This window comes from Mustela nigripes, chromosome 4, assembly GCF_022355385.1.
Source record: "Mustela nigripes isolate SB6536 chromosome 4, MUSNIG.SB6536, whole genome shotgun sequence".
NCBI classification, from domain to species: domain Eukaryota; kingdom Metazoa; phylum Chordata; class Mammalia; order Carnivora; family Mustelidae; genus Mustela; species Mustela nigripes.
Genome location: NC_081560.1, coordinates 104,860,834 through 104,883,697, shown reverse-complemented (window position 1 = coordinate 104,883,697; position 22,864 = coordinate 104,860,834). Strand labels below are relative to the sequence as shown.

Here is a 22,864-nt window from a genome sequence, read left to right as displayed (position 1 = left end):
TACTGGGGGAGGGGCCTGTTGCATTAATTCTCAGGTGTCTTTTCCCCAGGTGGAGTTGCACTGTGAGGGACCAGGCTAAGTAATCTACTCTGGTTAGCTCTATGAGGCTTTTGTTCTCTGAAGGCTTTCTGTGCAGCTTTAGAGGATGAGAATGAAAATAGCTGCCTCCCAGTCTCTGGCCCTGGAGCTGAGTAAGCCCTCAGGGAAAAACAGTGAATCACTCCTGTCTCCCTGGTCTCCAGCTACACTCTCTACTCACCTGGCCTATGACCGAGCATTTCTATCTTAGGCTCATGATCCCATTTGGAGTCTCCAAACCTAGCAGATTCCTGAGGTGGGCTCCTGTGGTGTGCTCTTGTGCTCCTCCTCCCAGGGGGAGGAAGGGGAGTCTCCCCAGATCTGCCACTTTTTGGGTCCCTGCTCAAAGACTAGTGGCCCAGTGGTGCTGCAGATCATAGTTTATGGCAACCCCGAGCTGGCAACCCACTCCTCTGTTCACTTCTCTGCTCCAAAACTGGGAGCTCTGCCACACTCGGGCCCCCTCAGTCTTTCTGTGACCCCTAGAGTCCTGAGACAACACTGTTCTCAGTGAGAGTTCCACCCCTGCTTAGCCTCTGGAGTGATGTCCCTCAGTGGAGCAGACTTCTGAAAGTTCCAATTTTGTGCTCCACTGCTCTGTTGCTTAACAGGAGCTGGCTGATGGAGTCTCCCTTCCCCTCTTGGTCTGTCTTCCCATATATTGCCCCAGATTCACTCTAAGTATGTCTTACCTTCCAGAAAGTGGTCATTTTTCTATTCATATAATTGCTGCTATTCTTTTCTTTGATCTCCTATTGAGTTTGTACATGCTCAGAATGGTTTGATTACTATCTAGCTGAATTCCTGGGAACAGATGAAATTCAGATCTCCTATTCCTCCGCCATCTTGGACCTCTGAGTCATATAATAGTTTTAACTGAAAAATAAATGTAGTGGAAAGAAGACTGTCTATGAATAATTATGGAAGTTGCTGATGGATTTATTGTATGATTCTCTCTACTTTATGTATGAAACTTTCCATAATAATGCATAAAGGAGATAGATACATGTTGTGACATCTTTTCTGTCATCAGTCTTGATAAATATAATTTAATCTTGAACTACTTTAATTTCTTAATATTAAGTGATAATTTTATCTGGGGATTTTATTTTACATATCTATATTTTTTCTTTATTCCCAAGCCACATGAGAAAAATTGACAAAATTGTGTATATTTAAAGTGCACAGCATGTTTCTGTATCTTTGCTATTATGAATAATGCTACAGTGAATATAGGAGTCCAGATACCTTATGGAGGCACTGATTTTATTTTATTTGGATATATGTACCCAGAAATGGGATTGCTGGATCATAGGATAGTTCCATTTTAAATTTCTTTTCATAGGAGAGTTCCATTTTAGATTTGTTTTATTGAGGAATTTTCATAATGTTTTCTGTAATAGCAACACCAATTTACATTCCTATCAATATTGCTGAAGAGTTCCCTTTTTTCCATGACCTTGCCAATATTTGTTAGCTCTTATCTTTTTGATAATAGCTATCTTAACAAGGATGTGATAATATCTCACTGTGATATTTGATTTGCATTTCCCTGATGATTAGTAAAGTTGAGCATCTTTTCATGTAACTGTTGGTCTGTTGTTATTTCTTCTTTGGAAAAATATCTATTCAGGTTCTGTTTGCCCATTTTTAAATCAGATTACTTGATTTTTTGGTGCTACTTGGTTGTATGAGTTTCATATAAATTTTGGATATTAACCCTTTATCAGAAACATGGTTTGCAAATACTTTCTCCCATTCTGTAGGTTGTCTTTTTCATTTCTGATTGTTCTCTTTGCTTCACAGAAGTCTTTTTAGTTTAATATAATTCCATTTGTCTATTTTTGCCTATGGTTTTGGTGTCATATCCAAAAATTATTGCCAAGGTCAGTGTAAAGGAGCTTTATCTTTATGTTTTCTTCTAGAAATTTTATGATTTAATATATTTATTACTTTAAACTATTTTGAGTTGATTTTTGTGTATAGTGTAAGATAGGGATCTATTCCATTTTTTTGCATGTGGATATCTGTTTTTTTCAGCACCATTTATTGGACAGACTATCCATTACCATTCTGTGTTATTGGTACTCTTGTCAAAGATTAGTTGACCATATATGCATGGTTTTATTTGGGGGCTCTGTATTCTGTTTCATTGGTCCATTTGTCTGTTTTATGCCAGTACCACATACTGTTTTGATTACTGTAGCTTTGTAATATATTTTGAAATCAGGAAGTGTGATGTCTCCAGCTTTGTTCTCCTTACATTAGCTTTGGCTATTTGGGGTCTTTTGTGGTTTCATATAAATTTAAGATTATTTTTCTAATTCCATAAAAAGTGCCATTGGGATTTTGATAGAAATTATGTTGAATCTGTAGATGGCTTTTGGTAGTGTTGATGTTTTAACAGTGTTCATTCTTCTAGTCCAAGAGCATGGGTTATCTTTCTATTTAATGTGTTTTCAGTTTCTTCCATCAGTGTCTATTTATAATTTTCATTGTATAGATCTTTTATCTTTTTGGTTAATATATTACACATGTATTTTTTAGAGATTTTATTTATTCGAGAGACAGAATTTATTCCTTTATTCATTTGAGAGACAAGTAGGGGGAGAGGGAAAAACAGACTCCCTGCTGAACTGGGAGGCTGATGTGAGGCTCAATCCTAGGACCTGGAGATCATGACCTGAGCTGAAAGCAAATGCTTAACTATCTGAGCCATTCAAGTCCCCCAGTATTTTGTTATTTTTGGTACTACTGTAAATGGGATTGCTTTCTTCATTTCTCTTTTATTTGATTTGTTGTTGGTATATAGAAATGCAACAGATTTTTAAAAAATTTATGTATTTATTTGAGTGAGGGAGGGAGAGAACAAAAGAGAGTATGAATGGGGGAGGGACAGAGGGAAAGAGAAAATTTCAGGCAGACTTACCCTTGAACACAAAACCCCCAAATGGGGCTTGACCACAACCTGGAGATCATGACCCGAGTGAAACCAAGAGTTGGAGACTCTACCGACTGAACCCCTGAGGCACCTCAGATGCAACAGATTTTTGTATAATGATTTTGTATTCTGAAATTTTACTAAATTTGTCTCACAGTTTTTTGATGGAGTCCTTAGGGTTTTCTCTTTGTAAGATCACATCATTCAAAAACAGTTTTACTTCTTCCTTTCTGATTTGAATGCATTTTATTTCTTTTCCTTGCTTAATTGCTTTGGGTAGGTCTTCCAATACTATGTTGAATAGAAGTGGTGTGAGAGTAGGTACTATTGTTTTGTTCCTGATTTTAGAGGAAAAGCTTTTGGCTTTTCACCATTTCATATGGTGTTAGCTCTGGGTTTGGCATATATGGCCTTTATTATGTTGTGCTACATTCCCTCCATAGTCAATTTATTCAGAGTTTTTATTAGAAATGGATGTTGAATTTTGTCAGATGCTTTATCGGTATCTATTGAGATAGTCATATGATTTTTATCCTTCTCTTTATTGATGTGATATATCACATTGATTGATTTGTGGATGTTGAACCATCCTTTCATTACTGGAATAAATCCCACTTGGTTATGGTGTATTAATGTTCTATTGAGGGCACCTGGATGGCTCAGTGGGTTAAAGCCTCTGCCTTTGGCTTGGGTCATGATCCCGGGGTCCTGGGATTGAGCCCCGTGTCGGGCTCTCTGCTCGGCGGGGAGCCTGCTTCCATTCCTCTCTTTGCCTGCCTCTCTGCCTACTTGTGATCTGTCTAATAAATAAATAAAATCTTAAAAAAAATATTCTATTGAATTTGGTTTGCTAATTTTTGCTGAAGACTTTTGTATCATTGGGGTTATTGACTTGCAATTTTCTTTTCTTATAGTGTCCTAGTTGGTTTTGGTTTCAGGGTAATGCTGACCTTGTAAAATGAGTTTAGTAGCATTCCCTCCTCTTCTATTTTTGGGAAGTATTTGAGAAGGGTTGATATTAGTTCTTCTTTAGGTATTTATAGTAGAATTCACCAGTAAAGCCATTTGGTCTTGGACTTTGTACTGTAGGTTGTTTTTGATTATTGATACAATCTCCTTATTAGTAATTGGTTGGTTCAGATTTTATATTTCTTCATGAATCATTCCTGGTAGGTCATATGTAGAAATTTATCTATTTATTATAGGTTGTCTCATTTGTTGTTGTATAATTGTTCATAATAGTCTTTTATATCCTTTGTATTTCTGTGGCATCAGTTGTAACTTGTCTTTCATTTCTGATTTTTCTTATTTGAGTTTTGTCTCTTTTTTCTTAATTATATAGCTAAAAATTATTTTCTTAGTTTTTCATATTTACCTGTTCTGATTTTTGTTATTTCCTTCCATCTGCTAACTTTGGCCTTAGTTTGTTCTCCCTTTTTCTAGTTCCTTGAAGTGCAAAATTAGGTTGTTTGAGGTCTTTTTTCTCATTGTAGGTATTTTTCACTGTATAGTTCCATCTTAGAATGGCTTTTACTATATCTTACAAGTTTTGTTAAGTTGTATTTTCATTTTCATTTGTTTCAAGATTTTTTTTGGTTTATCTTTTGATTTCCTCTTTGACCCATTTTTTTTTTTCAGGAGCATGTTTTTTAATCTCCATGTATTTGTGAATTTTCCAACTTTCTTCTTATAATTGATGTCTAGTTTAATACCTCCATGATCAGAAAAAGTGCTTGAGAAGGTTTCAATCTTCTTAAATTAATTAAGACTAGTTTTGCAGCATAACATACGATCTATTCTGGAGAAGGTTTCAGGTGTATCCTTGAGCAAAATGTGTATTTTGCTGCTGTTGGATGGATTGTTCTATAAATATCTGTTAAATCTATCTGGTTGAATGTGTAGTTTAAGTGCAATGATTTTGTATTGATTTTCTTTCTTTATTATCTATCCATTGTTGAGAGTAGGGTAGTCAACCCTACTGTTATTGTATTGCTATCTATTTCTCCCTGCATGTCTGTTAATATTTGCTTTAAATATTTAGTTGCTTCTATGTTAGGTTCATAAATATCTACAAATGTTATATCTTCTCATTGGATTAACTTTTTTATCATTATGTAATGCCGTTCTTTGTCTCTTATTGGAGTCTTTGGCTGAAAGTATATTTTACTTGATATAAGTATACCTACCCCTGCTTTCTTTTGGTTTCATTTGCATAGAATATTTTTTCTATTCCTTTATTTTCAGTCTCTGTACTTGAATCTTAAATAAATCTCTTGCAGGCAGCATGTAGTTGGGTCTTTTTTAAAAAGAAATCTGTTTAGCTATTATATGCTTTTGATTGAAGAATTTAGTGCATTTGCATTAAAGTAATTATTGATAAGTATGGACCTTACTGTGTCATTTTGTTAATTGTTTTCTGGTTGTTTTGTAACTGCTGTTTCTTCCTCTTTTGTTTTCTTTTATGATTTGATGATTTTCTGTGGTGCTATGCTTAGATTTCTTTCTCTTTTGTGTGTCTGCTCTAGGTTTTTGCTTTGTACTATCGTGAGGCTTATGTAAAACATCTTACAGTTATAATAGTCTATTTTACTTTTACTTTTTCAAAAAAATATTTATTTATTTATTTATTTATTTATTTATTTGAGAGAGAGCACACAGGAGCAGAGGGGAAGGGAGGGAGACTCCTAAGCAGACTATCGCTGAGCATGGAGCCTGATGTGGGGCTTGATCTCATGACTCTGAGATCACAACCTGAGCTGAAATCAAGAGTTGGACACTCAACTGACTATTCCACCCAAGTGCCTGTATAACAGTCTATTTTATGCTGATAACAACCTAACTTGTGTTGTACAGAAAACTTCTGAATTTTTACATTCTCCCCTGACATTTTAAGGTTTTGATTTCATAGTTTACATTTTTTAATGTATCCATTAGGAAATTGCTGTGATTATGGGAATTCTTAATACTTTGGTCTTTTAACTTTGGTCTTTTAACTTTTAACTTTTTTTTTTTGTCTTTTAACTTTTATATTACAGTTATAGAAGTGACTTACCTACCACCACTACAACATTAGAGTATTCTGAATTTAACTATATATTTACCTTTTCTGGTGAGTTTTATACCTTGACATGTTTTCATGTAACTAATTAGCACTCTTTCATTTTATCCTGAAGAACTCCTTTTAACATAATTGTAAGGCTGGTCTAGTGGTTATGAAGTCCTCCAGCTTTTGTTCGTCTGGAAAATTCTTTTTTTTTTTTTTTAAAGATTTTATTTATTTATTTGACAGAGAGAGATAACAAGTAGGTAGAGAGGCAGGCTCCCTGCTGAGCAGAGAGCCCGATGCGGGACTCGATCCCAGGACCCTGAGATCATGACCTGAGCCGAAGGCAGCGGCTTAATGCACTGAGCCACCCAGGCACCCCGTCTGGAAAATTCTTTATCTCTAATTTGATTTGGAAGGATAACTCTTAGATAGAGTGTCTTTGGCTGGCAACATTTTTTATTTCAGCATTTTGAATATCTTATTCATTCCCTTCTGGCCTACATGGTTTTTGTAAAATCCACTGATAGCTTATGACAATTTTCTTGTATGCAACAAGTTGCTTTTCTTTTGCTGGCTTTCTTTGTCACCTTTGACAATTTAATTATAATGTGTCTGCATATGAATCTCCTTAGATTCATCTTATTTGGTACTTCTTGGGCTACCTGAATCTGGACATCTTGTTTTTTCTTTCAGATAAGGACAGTTTTGAGGCATTTCTTTAAATTTGCTTTTGCCTCTTCCTCTCTCTCTCTTCTTCTTCTGGGATCTCTTTAATGTGAATATTTTTCTTTTTGATGATGTCCCATAAGTCCTTTAAGCTATCTTCACTCTTTTTCCTCTTTGCTTCTCTGATTAGGTGTATTCCATTGCCTATCTTCTAACTTGCTGTTTTTTTCTTCCCGTTGATCTAGTCTGTGGTTGAGTGTCTCCAGGAAATTTTTCACTTTAGTTATTGTATTCTTCAGCTCTGTCATTTCTGTAGCACTTTTTGATATTCTCTGTTGAAATTGTCACTTTGTTCGTACATCACTCTTCTGGTCTTGGTGAGCATCTTTATGTTATTTTGAGCTCTCTATCAGATAAATAACTTATTTCTATTTCTGTCAGATGAGTTTCTGGAAATTTACCTTTTTCTCTTGTTTGGAACATATTCCTGTTTCTTCACTTTGATTCTTCATGTTGGTTTCTATATATTAGCTAAAACAGCCACTTTTCTCAGTCTTGACACTGGTCTTGTGTAGGAGATGACTCTCATCAGTCAGTCTGGTCTGAGTGCCAGGTTCCCTCAGATCTTTATGATTGCCTTTGTTCTTTGTGGCTCCTCGTGGTTGGGGGTGTGCCAAGATCCATCTGTGTCCCCAGGGGAATGATAGCAGTTGGGACCTAGATGCATGTTGATCAGACAACAGCTGGGAAAGTATGCAGTCAAACCCTTCTGGGGAGAAAGGTGAAACACCTGGTGAGAGACAGGTGTTTGTGCCTTCTCCTTCTGCATTGAGCTGGGATGTATAGCCATGGAGTTTGCTCCTGAGCCTGTTTAAAAACTACCTCTTTGTCTGGTATAGCCCTGTGTCTGCAAAACCCATTGGCTATCAGAGTCAGGTGATCTGGGGGCCCATCCCTTGGGCAGTAGGTGCAAAGGCTGATGTGCCAGACATGTGTAGAAGCTCTTTCCAGAGAGACGCTGCTTACCTCATATTGGAGTGAGCATGAGTGTGACCCACTAGTTCTTTTGGGTTCCAGGAGGAATTGCAGTGAGCACCTAGATATATATTAATTATAGTCCAAATCCTCAGGTAGCAGCTTGTAAAGTATGCAGTGAGACCCTTTGCAGGGAAAGACTGGGAGATGGATGGTTTACCTGATCCCTCTGTGCTGATCCCTGGAAAGATAGCTGTGGTTAGTGCTCCTGTGCCTGTCAACACCTTCTTTTTCTGTTTGTTATGGTCCAAAGGGACTCATGCATGTAAGCTCTGCTTGGTCTTACAGCTAGGTACTTTGGGGCCTGCTCCTCATGTGGGAGCCTTTAAAGTTGGGGCCCCAGATATGTGGTCCAAACCCTTCAGACCTTGAGGAGAAGCTATGAGTTGGGGGTTCCCTCCTGAATATATGGTGTTGTGCCTGGAGTGGGGTTTAAACACCCATTTAGATGTGGGTATTTTCTCTATCACCAATGTATAGGAATCAAACAAATAGTTCTGGATTTCTCTCAGAGGGAATTGCTTCACGTGGCGCTGTACATTTGTCGTGTCTGTGGGAGAGGGACAATCCAGAAAGCTCCCATATTGTCATTTTGGTAAAAAACAAAACAAAACAAAAACTTCTTTAGTTTTTTTTATTAATTTAGTTGTTATAGATTGTTTTTTAAAAATTATTTTATATGACAAGTATTCATTCATTCATTCATTCATTTTTATCAATGAGTGTTATTAAATTCTTCTCTAGATGCTGTGACTACAGCAGTGAATCAAATAGAAAAAAGTTCTGGAGCACAGATTTTGGTAGGAGAGGAGACAGAAAATAAATCAATAAACACATAGCTATATTATGTATCTTGTAATAAGTGCTACAGAGACAAATGTCAGGGGGATTCAAAGTGAGAAGTGAGAGTGCTCTTTTACAAGTGTTCTCTGGGGAAGGTCTTTCTGGTAAGGAGATGTTTGAGTGCAGATTTGGAGGATGTGAGAGAGTGTGAGATGTGTGGATATATGGCGTGAAATGGAGGGAGAGCATTCCAGCTGCCTGGAGAAGCAAGCAAAGGCCCCGAGGTACCTCTTTTTGATCTTTCTAAAGTGAGGTATGCAGGACATTTCAGCTAATAGCTGATGGCTGTTTCATGTGTCCTCTCTCTGGTTGATACCATAGGATATGGAGACAGATACATGTAGCACCTGAAATAATCTTTTCCATTTAACAGTAAGTGCCAGGACTGGAAGAGAGCAGGAGAAATTATTGTGTTCTTTCGATTTTTGCTGATGGTCTCCCCGCCCAAAAAAAAGGAAAGAGAAAAGAAAAAGTAATACCTTCACTTTCTTTTTGTAATCTTAAAAAGCACTGTTAGGTTACATAATCATATTGTTTATGATAAAAAATTTTAGTTGGGGCACCTGGGTGGCTCAGTTGATTCAGTATCTGCCTTCAGCTCAGGTCATGATCCCAGGGTCCTGGGAGCTAGTTCTGCACTGGGCTCCCTGCTCAGCGGGGAGCCCGATTCTCCTCTCTCCTTGCTCCTCCCTCCGTCCCCTGCTCATGCTCTCTCTCTCTCTTTCTCTCTCTCTCTTTCTGTCAAATAAATAAATAAATAAAATCTTTAGAAATAATTTTTAGTCATCATTTATATATATATGTATACACACACATATATGAAAAATGTCAACAGCATCTAGAGAAACACTATTTTATTTTACTTTGTTATTGTTTTGTATAGAACAAGAGTAACATATATGAATGGAGCTGGGAGGCAAGATTAAATCAGTGAATCAGGCTCAGGCATTAAGGAGTAAGAGTCATGGAGGAATGGCAAATTGAGAATTTGTTTCCCTGTATAAAGGGAAGAGCTGTTATTAACTCTAATTGATTGTTGTGTGGGCCTAGTTTTGAACTATTTTATGATTTTTCAAGAAATTTGCATTTTATGTGCTATCTCCTGCTTTTTAAAAATGTTGGAAACTACATGAAGACATTTCAGGACCCTCTTCAGGACAGACAGAACATTCATGCAGTGGGATCTTGCCCTCAAGTTACCAGTTTAAAACGTTTTGGGATATAAGATCATGAATAATTTTTATTGCTTCCTTTTCAAGTACTATTGATCTCATAGTAATAAATTGCTCAAGATTTCTGGCTGCAAACATGTCATTTTACTCTTCTCTCCTTGCATGATGCTGCTATGTCCATTCTTCTCATTTTAGGATATGGCCAGACAGGCCCACTGTCTCAGCGAGCTGGTTATGATGCTGTTGCCTCTGCTGTTTCTGGTCTGATGCATATCACAGGGCCTGAGGTAGGTATCATTCTTTAGAATATTAATAAATTTCCCCCCTGTTTATTCTAAAGGGATTTTCTTATTCACTAACCTATAAGGTTAAATTTGAGTTAATTTTAGAAAGGAACTAGGGAAAGTGAAATCTTACTGAAAATGGAAGTGTTTATTACAAATGTACTTGAGGTTAAATGTCAATGTGACTCCATGGAAGAATAGCAATTTTTTTAATGTACTATTTGTTTTGGGGGTACAGGTCTGTGAATCATCAGTCTTACACAACTCACAGCATTCACCATAGTACATACCCTCCCCAGTGTCCATCACCCAGCCACCCTATCCCTACCCCCACCCCCAGAAGCCTTCAGTTTGTTTCCTCAGATCAAGAGTCTCTTATGGTTTGAATTTGTCTTCCTTCCCAGTCCCATCTTGTTTCATTTTTCTCTCCCTTCCCCCACAAAACCCCCTGCCCTGCCTCTGAAATTCCTCATATCAGAGGGATTATATGAATAATTGTCTTTCTCTGATTGACTTATTTCGCTTAAGCATAATACCCTCTAGTTCCATTCACTTCATTACAAGTGGCAAGATTTCTTTTTTGATGGCTGCATAGTATTCCATTGTATATATATACCACATCTTCTTGATCCATTCATCTGTTGATGGACATCTAGGCTCTTTCCATAGTTTGGCTATTGTGAACATTGCTGCTGAAAACATTCGGGTGCATGTGCCCCTTTGGATCACTACATTTGTATCTTTAGGGTAAATACCCAGTAGTACAATTGCTGGGTTGTAGGGTAGCTCTGGAAAATAATAATTTTTTTTTTTTTTAAGCAAGAAGCAACAGACCAATTGATGAGCACTTGATCTGTTTTTGTATTATAATTTTGCATTTGTATTTAATTACTCAAGCTTGGTATAGGCCCTGGGTGTGACTTATGAATATTCTTTCTGTGAAGTGGAATAGTTGACTAGACCAGATGGCAGATGCCCATTTCTGTCAGAGTACCTTCATGTGGCATATGTACTCAGTGGAGGGTCTCTTTCCCTCTGCAATATTAATAAGTGGTTATGTACGTTAACATTTGTTACTTAAGGCCTTAGGGGGAGTTGTGTCTGATTGTTGCATACATTAGGTTCTGACAGTGGGGGAATTATTTGATTTTATAGCAATCTTTCTTTTTTGTTAGAAATTTCCTAGAAAGTATACAGATGGCTAAAATGTGTTATCTTAGATGGAGGACTCTTAGAAAATGGACTCTTTGAGAAAACAGTAAGAATGGCATGAAAGTTAAAGGAAAGTGTGAGAGCCTAATAAATAAAAATAATGAAAGGCATCCATTCTCAAAACAGCTCGGACTGGTAGGTGTAAAAACTTTTTCCACTTAGGTATTCCTTCCCTGAATTGCTTGCATCAGTGATTTCTTTAGGGAACACAGTTGCAGTTCTGGGATGAGTGGAGGCAAAGTGACCTCGAGTTTTAACTTCTTTTTGTTAATTTTAAAGCAGCTGGTGGGATTTCAGTGACCTGAGATATAGGTATTTGTACTTTCATTGTCTGTTTCATTTTCATATGTCTAGGAAAAGAGATGTATGACCTTTCCTTAAAATATTTAAGGATACCAGATTTCTTCCCATTCTCTGAGGGAATGGAGCATGGATCTCTTTCTTTGCTCTATCCCACAGAAGTGCTTATGTGTGTAAGACAGGATTGTTGAAAGTGCTGAGTTCAGCCATGAATATGTGAAAAGATCTTGGGCTGTTAAAGTTGCACATTCACATGTTAAAATGAATTAACTCAGAAATCCCTGCTGTGAAGGGTTACTGTGGTTCCTTTACTGTGTGAACCTCTGCTCTGACAAGGTTAACCACACAGCGCATGCTCGACCTTGTCATTTGTCAGACACTCACAGGCCCTCTCTCTTCTATTGTTTGTACTACTGGTAGATGATGAGAGCATTGACTGAGTGCTCATTAGGTGCCCAGCACTACTTTATACACTTTACATGTGTTAAGTAAACTGCACTTCTGTACACCACGTTTCTTCCACGTGGACACACCCTTACGTCTTAAATCATCGATCCAGTGACGGGTCATTGCACATACTCCTTCTGTATTCTGGGAACTGGCAGGCACTTGGCGATACAGCGGGTGATGGGGTAGGCACAATCCTTAAGTAGAGAAAACAAACATTAACAGAAAGTAAACAGTAGATACAAATAAAAAGAACTCTGAAAAAGGGCTTGGTATACTATTAACATATGTCTCAGTGTGCCTTAGACCATTAACATACTTCCAAAGTTCTCTGCAAAATGCAGTCTGACAATCAGGGATAAAAGCAGAAATGAGGAGAATTGGGCCATGTCAGGAGTTGCCCTTAATAGCACTCCCTGTTAGATAAACCATAAGGGACTCTTAATCTCAGGAAGCAAACTGAAGGCTGCTGGGGGGGGGGGGGGGGGGGGGGGTTGCTGGGTGATGGACACTGGGGAGGGTATGTGCTGTGGTGAGTGCTGTGAATTGTTTAAGACTGATGATTCATAGACCTGTACCCCTGGGGCAAATGATACATTATATGTCAAAAAAAAAAAAATAGAACTCCCTGTTATCAGCAATGCATTCTGTGTCATGGCAGAGGAGGGGCTACTTCTGAAAGCCCTGGCTACCATCACAGGTGCATTATTGTCAGTTATATCGTGCTGTTTGTGAAATTTTATCGATACAAATACACAGCTGTGTATTTGTGCTGTAGCATAACTCCATTTTGTTAGATGACTGATGGGAACCCAGGCTTCTCCGTCATTTATCGTTATCTGGAGGCTTCACCATATCACCCTGTACGGTGCAGCCTGACCTTGCCAGGATGGAGGGTCAGAGAGGGCTTCTCTGAGAACCAGATGTTTAAGGTGGGACCCAGTTAATCATTAGGTTGGTGACCAGAGGACCTCGCCATGCATGGTGTTTAACTGCTGGGGAGTCTGGTAGGTTTGAGGAGCCAAGGAATGCCAGTGTCACTGGGTTGTTGTGAGCTGGCAAAGAAGGGAGAAAATTAGGTTGGAGATGTAGGATGTGGGAGCTGGACTTACTATTTAGGGACTTACTATATCACTCAATATTTCGATAAGAAGAGATGACGTATTAGTATACACATACATTTTTTTTTAGCGATGATCTAATATATTCTTTTTTTAAAAAAGATTTTATTTATTTATTTGACAGAGAGAGAGAGATCACAAGTAGGCAGAGACACAGGCAGAGAAAAAGGGGGAAAGCAGGCTTCCCACTCAGCAGAGATCCCAATGCGGGGCTCAATCCCGGGACCCTGAAACCATGACCCGAAGGCAGAGGCTCAACCCTCTGAGCCACGCAGGCGCCCCTGATGATCTAACATATTCTGCCTTGAAAATGAGTGATAGTCCCAGAGTATAGAGTAGTATTTTGATTAAAAAAACTCTCAAAATGCATGTTTTTTTAAAAATAATGGGATAATATTGCCTTTTTTATCCCAGAAGGGCAGCATCTAAGTATATAATATATGATCAAATTTGTGAAAGCAGTCTTTATGATGAAATTTAAGCAAACTAGTGACAGTTGACTTCCAGTGAATCTAAAATCTAGCCTTTTAGGTTAGGTATGCAGTGGTATAGTCAGATGAGATTCACATTTGATTTGGGGAAAGAGAGAACATAACACAGGCCTACATTCTGCTAGACCCATGCTTGATCCTCACACTGATCCTTCCAGGGCTATTGATAAATTGGTATTGATAGGTATTAATAAATTCTGTAACTAAATCTTAAAAGCTTAGATAACTTGTCCAGGTTGCTGCCTTGGTATACGAAGTGCTGAGGGCAGACTTTGAACTCAGGTTTGCTGTACTCCTTAAACTCTGATGCCTCGATCCACTCTCCCTACTGCCTGCAGAATGAATCCTGATTTTTATTGTATTTGCATCTTGCTTATGCATGCTACATGATATGATGCATTACAGTCAGTGAACCAACCATTTGGTGGCGTGAGAAAGCACTCAATTAAGAGTCTGGGGGCGTGGCTCTATCTAATTACTCTTGTGTAATGCTTACTGGCTGTCTAAACTTCTCCCCAGGAGAATATGTGCCTTGTAGGAGTCTTTGCTTGGTCGCTGCTGTATCTCTATGCCTAGACCAGTCTGGAACTTAGTCAGCACTTGACAAATTCATGTTGGATGAAGGAATAAATGCATACCTGGCATTGTGCTAATTGATCTTGAGCATATATAGCTTCTCTGTGTTTTAGTGAAGTGCATCTGGAAGTGATACAAACTTTCTCTTCAAGATACGGTAATATGCAAATAAAATATCTTTTATAAGACATAAAAGCACACAATTGTGTATAATGCAAGATGCTACACAAAATAATCAGCCAGGGCTGGGTATATCTGCAGATTTCTCAGCTCCACTCTTGTGGGCTTTAACCCAGATCAGTAATGCGTATTTAATGATGGCTTCAAATGCTTCTGATGGAGATGGTTTGTGGGTAACTCTTAGAAACACTATGAGAGGTGTTATTATTGAAAACCCCTTTGCATTAAAGGAGGTAGCAGATATTCTTGATAGTCTCTAACAGAAGTTAATGACATATTAAGGTCTATATATTATGATCTTCTGCTTCAAATAAAGTATTTTTTCATATGCATGGCTCAGTGCTAACCAGTTATTACTCAAAGCAAGTATCTATCTATCTGTCTAGCTATCTCATTTTTTTTTTTTTTAATGCATAAGGAATTTGGAGAGGGGATTGGGAAGGAAATCAAGGAGTATGAGATTGTGGAAAGTAAATGACTGATAAATATGTAATATGTATTCTAAGTAATAAGTCATTAAGCATTAAGAAAGTTATATTCGTCAATTGATGAACAATGATGTATTGACTATATGGGTATAGTGTTCCCCATTGACGGCTTCTTAAACTAAGACAACAGAGTTTGCTGCATTGATTACTCTTTCTTTCATGAACTCTTTCTCAGCAAGTGATGCTGCTTGATAGCATTTTACCAGAGTTCATAGTTTGAGAGTCAGTACTCTCAAACAATGCCATTGTTTTATCAGCTAAGTTTATGTCCTATTCTAAATCTATTTTAGTCATTTCGGCAGTCTTCACAGCATGGTCATCAGGAGTAGATTCCACTTTTTTGCTCACGCATCAGAAGCAACTCCTTGTCTGTTAAAGTTTTTTTTTTTTTTTTCATGAGATTGCAGGAATTCAATCACATCTCCATGCTCTAGTAGTAGCCTCAGATATCACCGATCACAGATCACCAGAACAAATAGAGAATGAAAACTTTTGGAATATTGCGAGAATTACCAAAATGTGACACAGAGACATAGCAAATGCTATTGGAAAAATGGTGCAGACAGACTTCCTTGATGTAGGGTTGCCACAGACCTTTAAAAAATACAATATTTGTGAAGTGCAGTAAAGCTAATTGCATTAAAACAAAGTATGCTTATAACTAGAGATATGGCTCCTCTTAAACCCACACACGTAAACACATATTTTCCTTTTTAAAAATTCGACTGTATTTGATCATTGGTTAAAATATATGCTTCTTGACATTATTTTTATAAAACTAGTGCCTAGTGCATTAGTTTGTACTCATTAACTATTACAAGGATTGTGAGTTCTTAGGTTCATCAAGCATATTTTCTTATTTTATGACTCATGTCAGGATAATATGTTTCCTTGATCTTAATCTAATTCATTAATTACGAATATTAATGTATTAATAAAAGAAGTTAGGGGTGCCTGGGTGGCTTAGTGGGTTAAACTTCTGCCTTCAGCTCCGGTCATGATCTCTGGGTCCTGGGATCAAGCCCCGCACCTGGCTCTCTGCATAGCAGGGAGCCTGCTTCCCTCTCTCTCTCTCTCTCTGCCTGCCACTCTGCCTACTTGTGATCTTTGTCAAATAAATGAACAAAATCTTAAAAAAAAAGAAGTTAAATAGTCCATATTAAATAAACAACTTGCCCTTAATTCATGTACCGTTGTAAGGTGACACTGCTTAAACATAGCTGATCATTGATTTGTCAGAGTTAATGGTGAAGTAACTTGTAAGTTTTATTTATATTTTATTTTAAATTAAAGTAATTGATTTTATAAATAATAAATACTCATTATAAAAGGTTAGTTTGTGACCACTAAAACAGCCCTTCAAGAAATATTAAAGGGGACTCTCTGAGGGCAAAAAGGAGTTCAAATGTGGCAAAGACAAGACAGGATTAGAGAAAATCTCCAGAAACAATGAAAAAGCAAGTAATAAAATGATAATAAATGTATATCTATCAATAATTACTTTGAATGTAAATGGTTTAGGTGGTCCAATCGAAAGACATTGGGTGTCAGAATGGATATAAAAAACAAGACCTATCTTTATGCTACCTATAAGAGATTCATTTTAGATCTAAAGATACCTGCAGATTGATAATAAGGGAATAAGAAATATTTATCACGAAAATGGTATCAAAACAAAGCCAGAGTAGCAATGCTTATACCGCACAAACTAGTCTTTAAAACAGAACCTGTAAAAAGAGACAAAGAAGGGCATTATATGATCATAAAGGGAACAATCTGACAAGAAGATATAACAATTGTAAATATTTATATTCCCAACACGGGAGCACCCAAGTATATATAAAACAATTAATTACAAGCATAAAGGAACTAACTGATGATAACACAATAATAGTAGGGGACTTTAATACCCCACTTACACCAGTGGCTAGATCATCTAAGCAATGTAAACAAGGAAACAGTGGGTTTGAATGACACACTGGACCAGATGGACATAACAGATTTATTGAGAACATTCCATCATAAAACAACAGAACATACATTCTTTTCATGGATACACAGGCGTTCTCGAGAATATATCACATATTATGTCACAAAACAGTCCTCAATAAATACAGAAAGATTGAAGTAATACCATGTGTCTCTTCTGACCACAGTGCTATGAAACTAGAAGTCAACCATGAGAAAAAAAAAACCTGGAAAGACCCAAAGACATGGAGGTTAAATAACATGCTACTAAACAATGAATGGGTCAACTAGGGAAGGGAAGAAGAAATTAAAAATACATGGAAACAAATGAAACTGAAAACACAATGATCAACCTTTGGGATGCAGCAAAAGTGGTCTTAAGAAGGAAGTATATAGAAATACAGGCCTACCTCAGGAAGCAAGAAAGATCGCTCAAATTCAACCAAACCTTACACCAAAAAGAGTAGAAAAAGAACAATGAATGAAACCTAAAACCAGCAAGAGGAAGGAAGTAATAAAAATTAGACCATAAATAAATGATAAGGAAACTGAAAAGAAAAAAAGAAAAGAACAGGGCTGCCTGGGTGTCTGAGTTGGTTAAGCATATGCCTTTCCATATGGAAAGGGTCCTGGGATTGAGCCCTGCATCAGGCTCCCTATTTCTCCCTCTCCCTTTGCTGCTCCCCCTCCTTGTGCTCTTTCACATGCTTTCTATCTCAAACAAATAAATAAATAAAATCTTTAAGAAAAAAAAAAAAAGAGCACACTGTTTTCCAAACAGTTGGCTGTACCAACTTGCATTCCCACCAACAGTGTAAGAGGGTTCCCCTTTCTCCACATCCTCTCCAACACTTGTTGTTTCCTGTCTTATTGATTTTGGCCGTTCTAACTGGTATAAGGTAGTATCTCAATGTGGTTTTGATTTGAATCTCCCTGATGGCTAATGATGATGAACATTTTTTCATGTGTCTGTTAGCCATTTGTATGTCTTCTTTGGAGAAGTGTCTGTTCATGTCTTCTGCCCATTTTTTGACATGATTATCTGTTTTGTGTGTGTTGAGTTTGAGGAGTTCTTTATAGATCTTGGATATCAGCCCTTTTTCTGTAGTGTCATTTGAGAATATCTTCTCCCATTCCACGGGTTGCCTCTTTGTTTTGTTGACTCTTTCCTTTGATGTGCCGAGGCTTTTGATCTTGATGAGGTCCCAAAAGTTCATTTTCGCTTTTGTTTCCTTTGCCTTTGGAGACATGCCTTGAAAGAGGTTGATGTGGCTGATGTCAATAGAAGAAGGGCCATATGTACCCCAATGTTCATAGCAGCAATGGCCACAATCGCTAAACTGTGGAAAGAGCCAAGATGCCCTTCAGCAGATGAATGGATAAAGAAGATATGGTCCATATATACAATGGAATATTATGCCTCCATCAGAAAGGATGAATACCCAACTTTTGTATCAACATGGACAGGACTGGAAGAGATTATGCCAAGTGAAATAAGTCAAGCAGAGAGTCAATTTTCATATGGTTTCACTTACTTGTGGAGCATAAGGAATTAAATGGAGCACATTAGGAGCAGGGAAGGAAAAGTGAATTGGGGGAAATTTGAGGGGGGAGATGAACCATAAGAGACTGTGGAGGGTTTTGGAGGGGAGGGAGGTGGGGGGTTAGTTGATCCTGATGGTAGATATTAAGGAAGGCATGTATTGCATGGAGCAGTGGGTAGGGTGCATAAACAATGAATCTTGGAACACTGAAAAAAAATTAAATTAAATTAAAAAACCCAGAACAGATAAATTAAACCAGCAGCATTGAAAAATCAATAAAATTGATAAACTTCTAACTAGACTTATCAAAAAGAAAATGACCCAAATAAAATCACAAATGCAAAAGGAGAAATAACAATGAACACTGCAGAAATACAAACAATTATAAGAGAATATTATCAAAAACTACATGCCAACAAATTAGGCAACCTTGAAGAAAAGGACAAACTTCTGGAAACATATAAACTACCAATGAAACAGGAAGAAACAGAAAACTTGAACAGACTGATAAACAGCAAAGAAATTGAGTGAGTCATCAGAAGACTACAAACAAACAAAAACCCAGATAGTTTTACAGGCAAATTCTACCAAACATTTAAAGAAGAGTTAGTGGGGTACCTGGGTGGCTTAGTTGGCTAAGTGTCCAACTCTTGATTTTAGCTCAGATCATGATCTAGTCTTGTGAGATTGAGCCCTGTTGTCAGGGTCTGAACTCAGTGCAGATTAAGATTCTCTTAATCTTTTTTTTTTTTTAAACCCTTTTTTTTTTTTTAAGATTTTATTTATTATTTATTTGACAGAGAGAGAAATCACAAGTAGGCGGAGAGTCAGGCAGAGAGAGAGAGAGAAGCAGGCTCCCGCTGAGCAAAGAGCCCGATGCGGGGCTCGATCCCAGGACACTGAGATCATGACCTGAGCCGAAGGCAGCGGCTTAATCCACTGAGCCACCCAGGCACCCCAGATTCTCTTAATCTTAATGCAGATTAAGATTCTCTTTCTCTTTCTCCCTCTCCCCCTCTCTTCTGCTTACAAGTTCTCTCACTTTAAAAAAAAAAAAAAAGGAAAGAAAGAAGAGTTAGTATTTATTCTTTTCAGACTATTCTAAAAAATAGAAAAGGAAGGAAAATTTCCAAACTCATTATTTGAGGCCAGCATTACCCAGATACCAAAACAAGATAAAGACTGCACTAAAAAAAGAGAACTACAGGCCAGTATCCCTAATGAACAGGGATGCCAAAATACTCAATAAAATACTAGCAAATTGAATCCAATAATATGTTAAAAGAATCATTCGGCATGATCAATTCAATAGATGCAGAAAAAAAAAAAGTTGACAAAATGCAACATCCATTCATACTAAAGACCCTCATCAAAGTTGTTTTAGAGGGAACATACCTTAACATAATAAAGGCCATATATGAAAAACGCTCAGCTAATATCATCCTCTGCAGTCAGGAGAAAGACAGGGATGTCCACTTTCAACCCGGCTACTTAACATAGCATTGGCACAGCAATCAGGCAGCAAAAAGAAAAGGCATCCAGATTGTCAAGGAAGAACTAAAACTTCCACTGTTTGCAGGATGACATGATACTATACCTAGAAAACCCAAAAGGATCCCCCCAAAGTTTGCTGGAACTGATAAATGAATTCAGTAAATTTGCTGGATGCAGAATCTGCATTTCTATACACCAATAATAAAGCAGCATAAAGAGAAATTAAGATATTAACCCTATTTACTACACCCAAAACAGTAAGATACCTAGGGATAAATCTAACCAAAGAGGTGAAAGACCCGTACTCTGAAAACTATAGAATACTGATGAAAGAAATTCAAGATGACTCAAAGAAATGAAAGAGCATTTCATGCTTATGGATCAGAAGAACAAATATTGTTAAAATGTGTATACTACCCAAAGCAATCTACACATTTTATGCAATCCCTATAAAAAAATCAACAGCATTTTCCACAAAGCTAGAACAAAAAATCCTAAAATTTGTATGGAGTCACAGAAGACCCCGAATAGCCAAAGCAACCTTGAAAAAGAAAGCAAAGCTCAAGGCATCATGATTCCAGATTTCAGCCTGTATTACAAAGCTCTAGTGATCAAAACAGGATGGTGCTGGCACAAAAACAGACACATAGATAATGGAACAGAATAGAAAACCTAGAAATGAACCCACAATTATATGGTCAATTAATCTTGGACAAAACAGGAAAGCAAATCCAATGGAAAAAAGACCATGTCTTCAACAATTAGTGCAGGGAAAACTGGATAGCCACATGCAAAAGAATGAAGCTGGACCACTTTCTTACACCATACACAAAAATAAATTCAAAATGAATCAAAGCCTTAAATGTGAGGTCTGAAACCATAAAAATCCTAGAAGAGAACACAGGCAGTCACCTCCTTGACATCAGGCATAGCAGCTTCATTTTAGGTATGTCTTCGGAGGCAAGGGGAATAAACTGTTGAGCCTGCATCAAGATAAAAGGTTCTGCACAGTGATGGAAACAATCCAACAAAACTAAAAGGCAACCTTTGGAGTGGGAGAAGATTTTCATAAATGACATAGCCAATAAAGGGTTAGTATTGAAAATCTACAAAGAACCTATAAAACCCAACACCCCCCAAAACCAAATAATCTGGTTAAGAAGTGGGCAGAAGACATAAATAGACATTTTTTTCCAAAGAAGACATCCAGATGGCCAACAGACACATGGAAAAAGTCTCACCATCACTGATCATCAGGGAAATGCAAATCAAAACTACAATGAGACGTTACCTCACACCTGTCAGAAGGGTTAAAATGAAAAATGCAAGGAACAACAAATATCGTTGAGGATGTGGAGGAAGATGAACCCTCTTGCACTGTTGGTGAGATTGCAAACTGGTGCAGCCACTCTGGAAAACAGTAGGGAGTTTCCTCAAGAATTTAGAAATAGAACTACCCTACCATCCAGCAATTGCACTACTAGGTATTTACCCAAAGGGGAAAAAAAGTACAAAATTACTACCTCAAAGGGGTGCATAGACCCCAACATTTATAGCAATATCATCTATAATAGCCAAACTATGGATACAGCCCAAGTGTTCATTGATGGATGAATGGGTAAAGAAGAGGTGGTGTGTGTGTGTGTGTGTGTGTGTGTGTGTGTGTGTGTGTGTGTAAATATATATATAGTGGAATATTACCCTGTCATAAAAGGGATGGAATCTTGCCATTTGCAATAACATGGATGGGGCTAGAGAGTAAATGCTAAGTGAAAAAAGTTAGTCAGAGGAAGGCAAACACCATATGATGTCACTTATATGTGGAATTTAAGAAATTAAAGAAATGAACAAAGTGGGAAAAAAAGAGAGAGAGAGAGAGAGAGAGCCAATCCAAGAAACAGACACTTAACTGTGGAGAACAAAATGATGGTTACCAGAAAGGAGGTGGGAGGGGGGAGGGATATGTTGAATAGATAGTGGAGATTAAGGAGGTTGCTTGTGATGAGCCCTTGGTGTTATATATAAGTGTCTTATCAACCTATTGTATACCTGAAACTAATAATACACTGTATATTAACTGATTGGAATTTAAATAAAAGTTTTAAAAAAGAAGTTAAGCAATGCAGGAAATAATGGATAAGAAGACAACAATTTTACCACTCAGAAGTTACTAGTAGTAATATTTGGTGAGCATCATTCCAGACATCTGTTTATGCTTTATAAGTGGACATAGTCACAGGGCATAATGACGGGAAATAATTTCATAACAAGATCACAATATATCTTGATCATAATATTCTTGTTAATTTAAAGCAAATAAGTATTAAGCTTAGTTGAATTTAACAGGGGAATAATAAACTGAAGTGAAATGGAAGGCATTGCTCAATTTAGCAAAGTGTTTCTTTATAAAAATAATTGTTTGTAATAGATCCTTTCAAGGTTGAGACAAGAGATGATGAAAACCTTTAAATTGATGCTGGAGCGATTTCATGCTTTGTTAACTACCTTCATGTTCAATTTTAAACAATATGTGTTGATTTCAAGCTATGAGTAGTTATTAGCACTCTTACATTTCTTCCGTCTATCTCCCTTTTGTCACTTCCTAATTCTTGCCGATGAGTAGTTTTACTTAGTCAAAGTTTAGTTAGTATTTATACTTTAGTACTTTTACTCACTTATCCTATCTCTATTACCAGCCCTAAGCCAAGTCAAGTTCCATAGCCCTGAAGATCTGGACTGCAACAGTCACTTCCCCAACTTGGAGCTGCTTGAGGAATGGGTCGAGGGTGAAGAAAAGGTGTGGGATGAGGCCAAGTCTTGCAGGACTGCAACCTTTACTGGGGTTTCGTGTTGCTGTTTTTCTTAGACCCCAACAAGTACACTGTGCTAGGTCAGCTTCAGCCAGCTAAGGGTGAATGGAACTCCCATATGTATGGACAAGGATCCTGGTGGCACTTTTTGCCTTGGTTCTGGACCTT

At 37.5% G+C, this 22,864-nt stretch overlaps 1 protein-coding gene across 16 annotated transcripts in view; it reads left to right on the top strand.

Annotated features, from left to right (window-relative positions):
• Positions 1-22,864, top strand: part of SUGCT (succinyl-CoA:glutarate-CoA transferase) — an 840,768-nt gene that overhangs the window by 105,665 nt on the left and 712,239 nt on the right. For all 16 annotated transcript variants that reach the window (XM_059397231.1, XM_059397230.1, XM_059397222.1 and 13 more), the window contains exon 7: positions 9,977-10,068. In XM_059397231.1, coding sequence (XP_059253214.1) covers positions 9,977-10,068 — 92 coding nt within the window. The remainder of the gene's footprint in view (positions 1-9,976; positions 10,069-22,864) is intronic.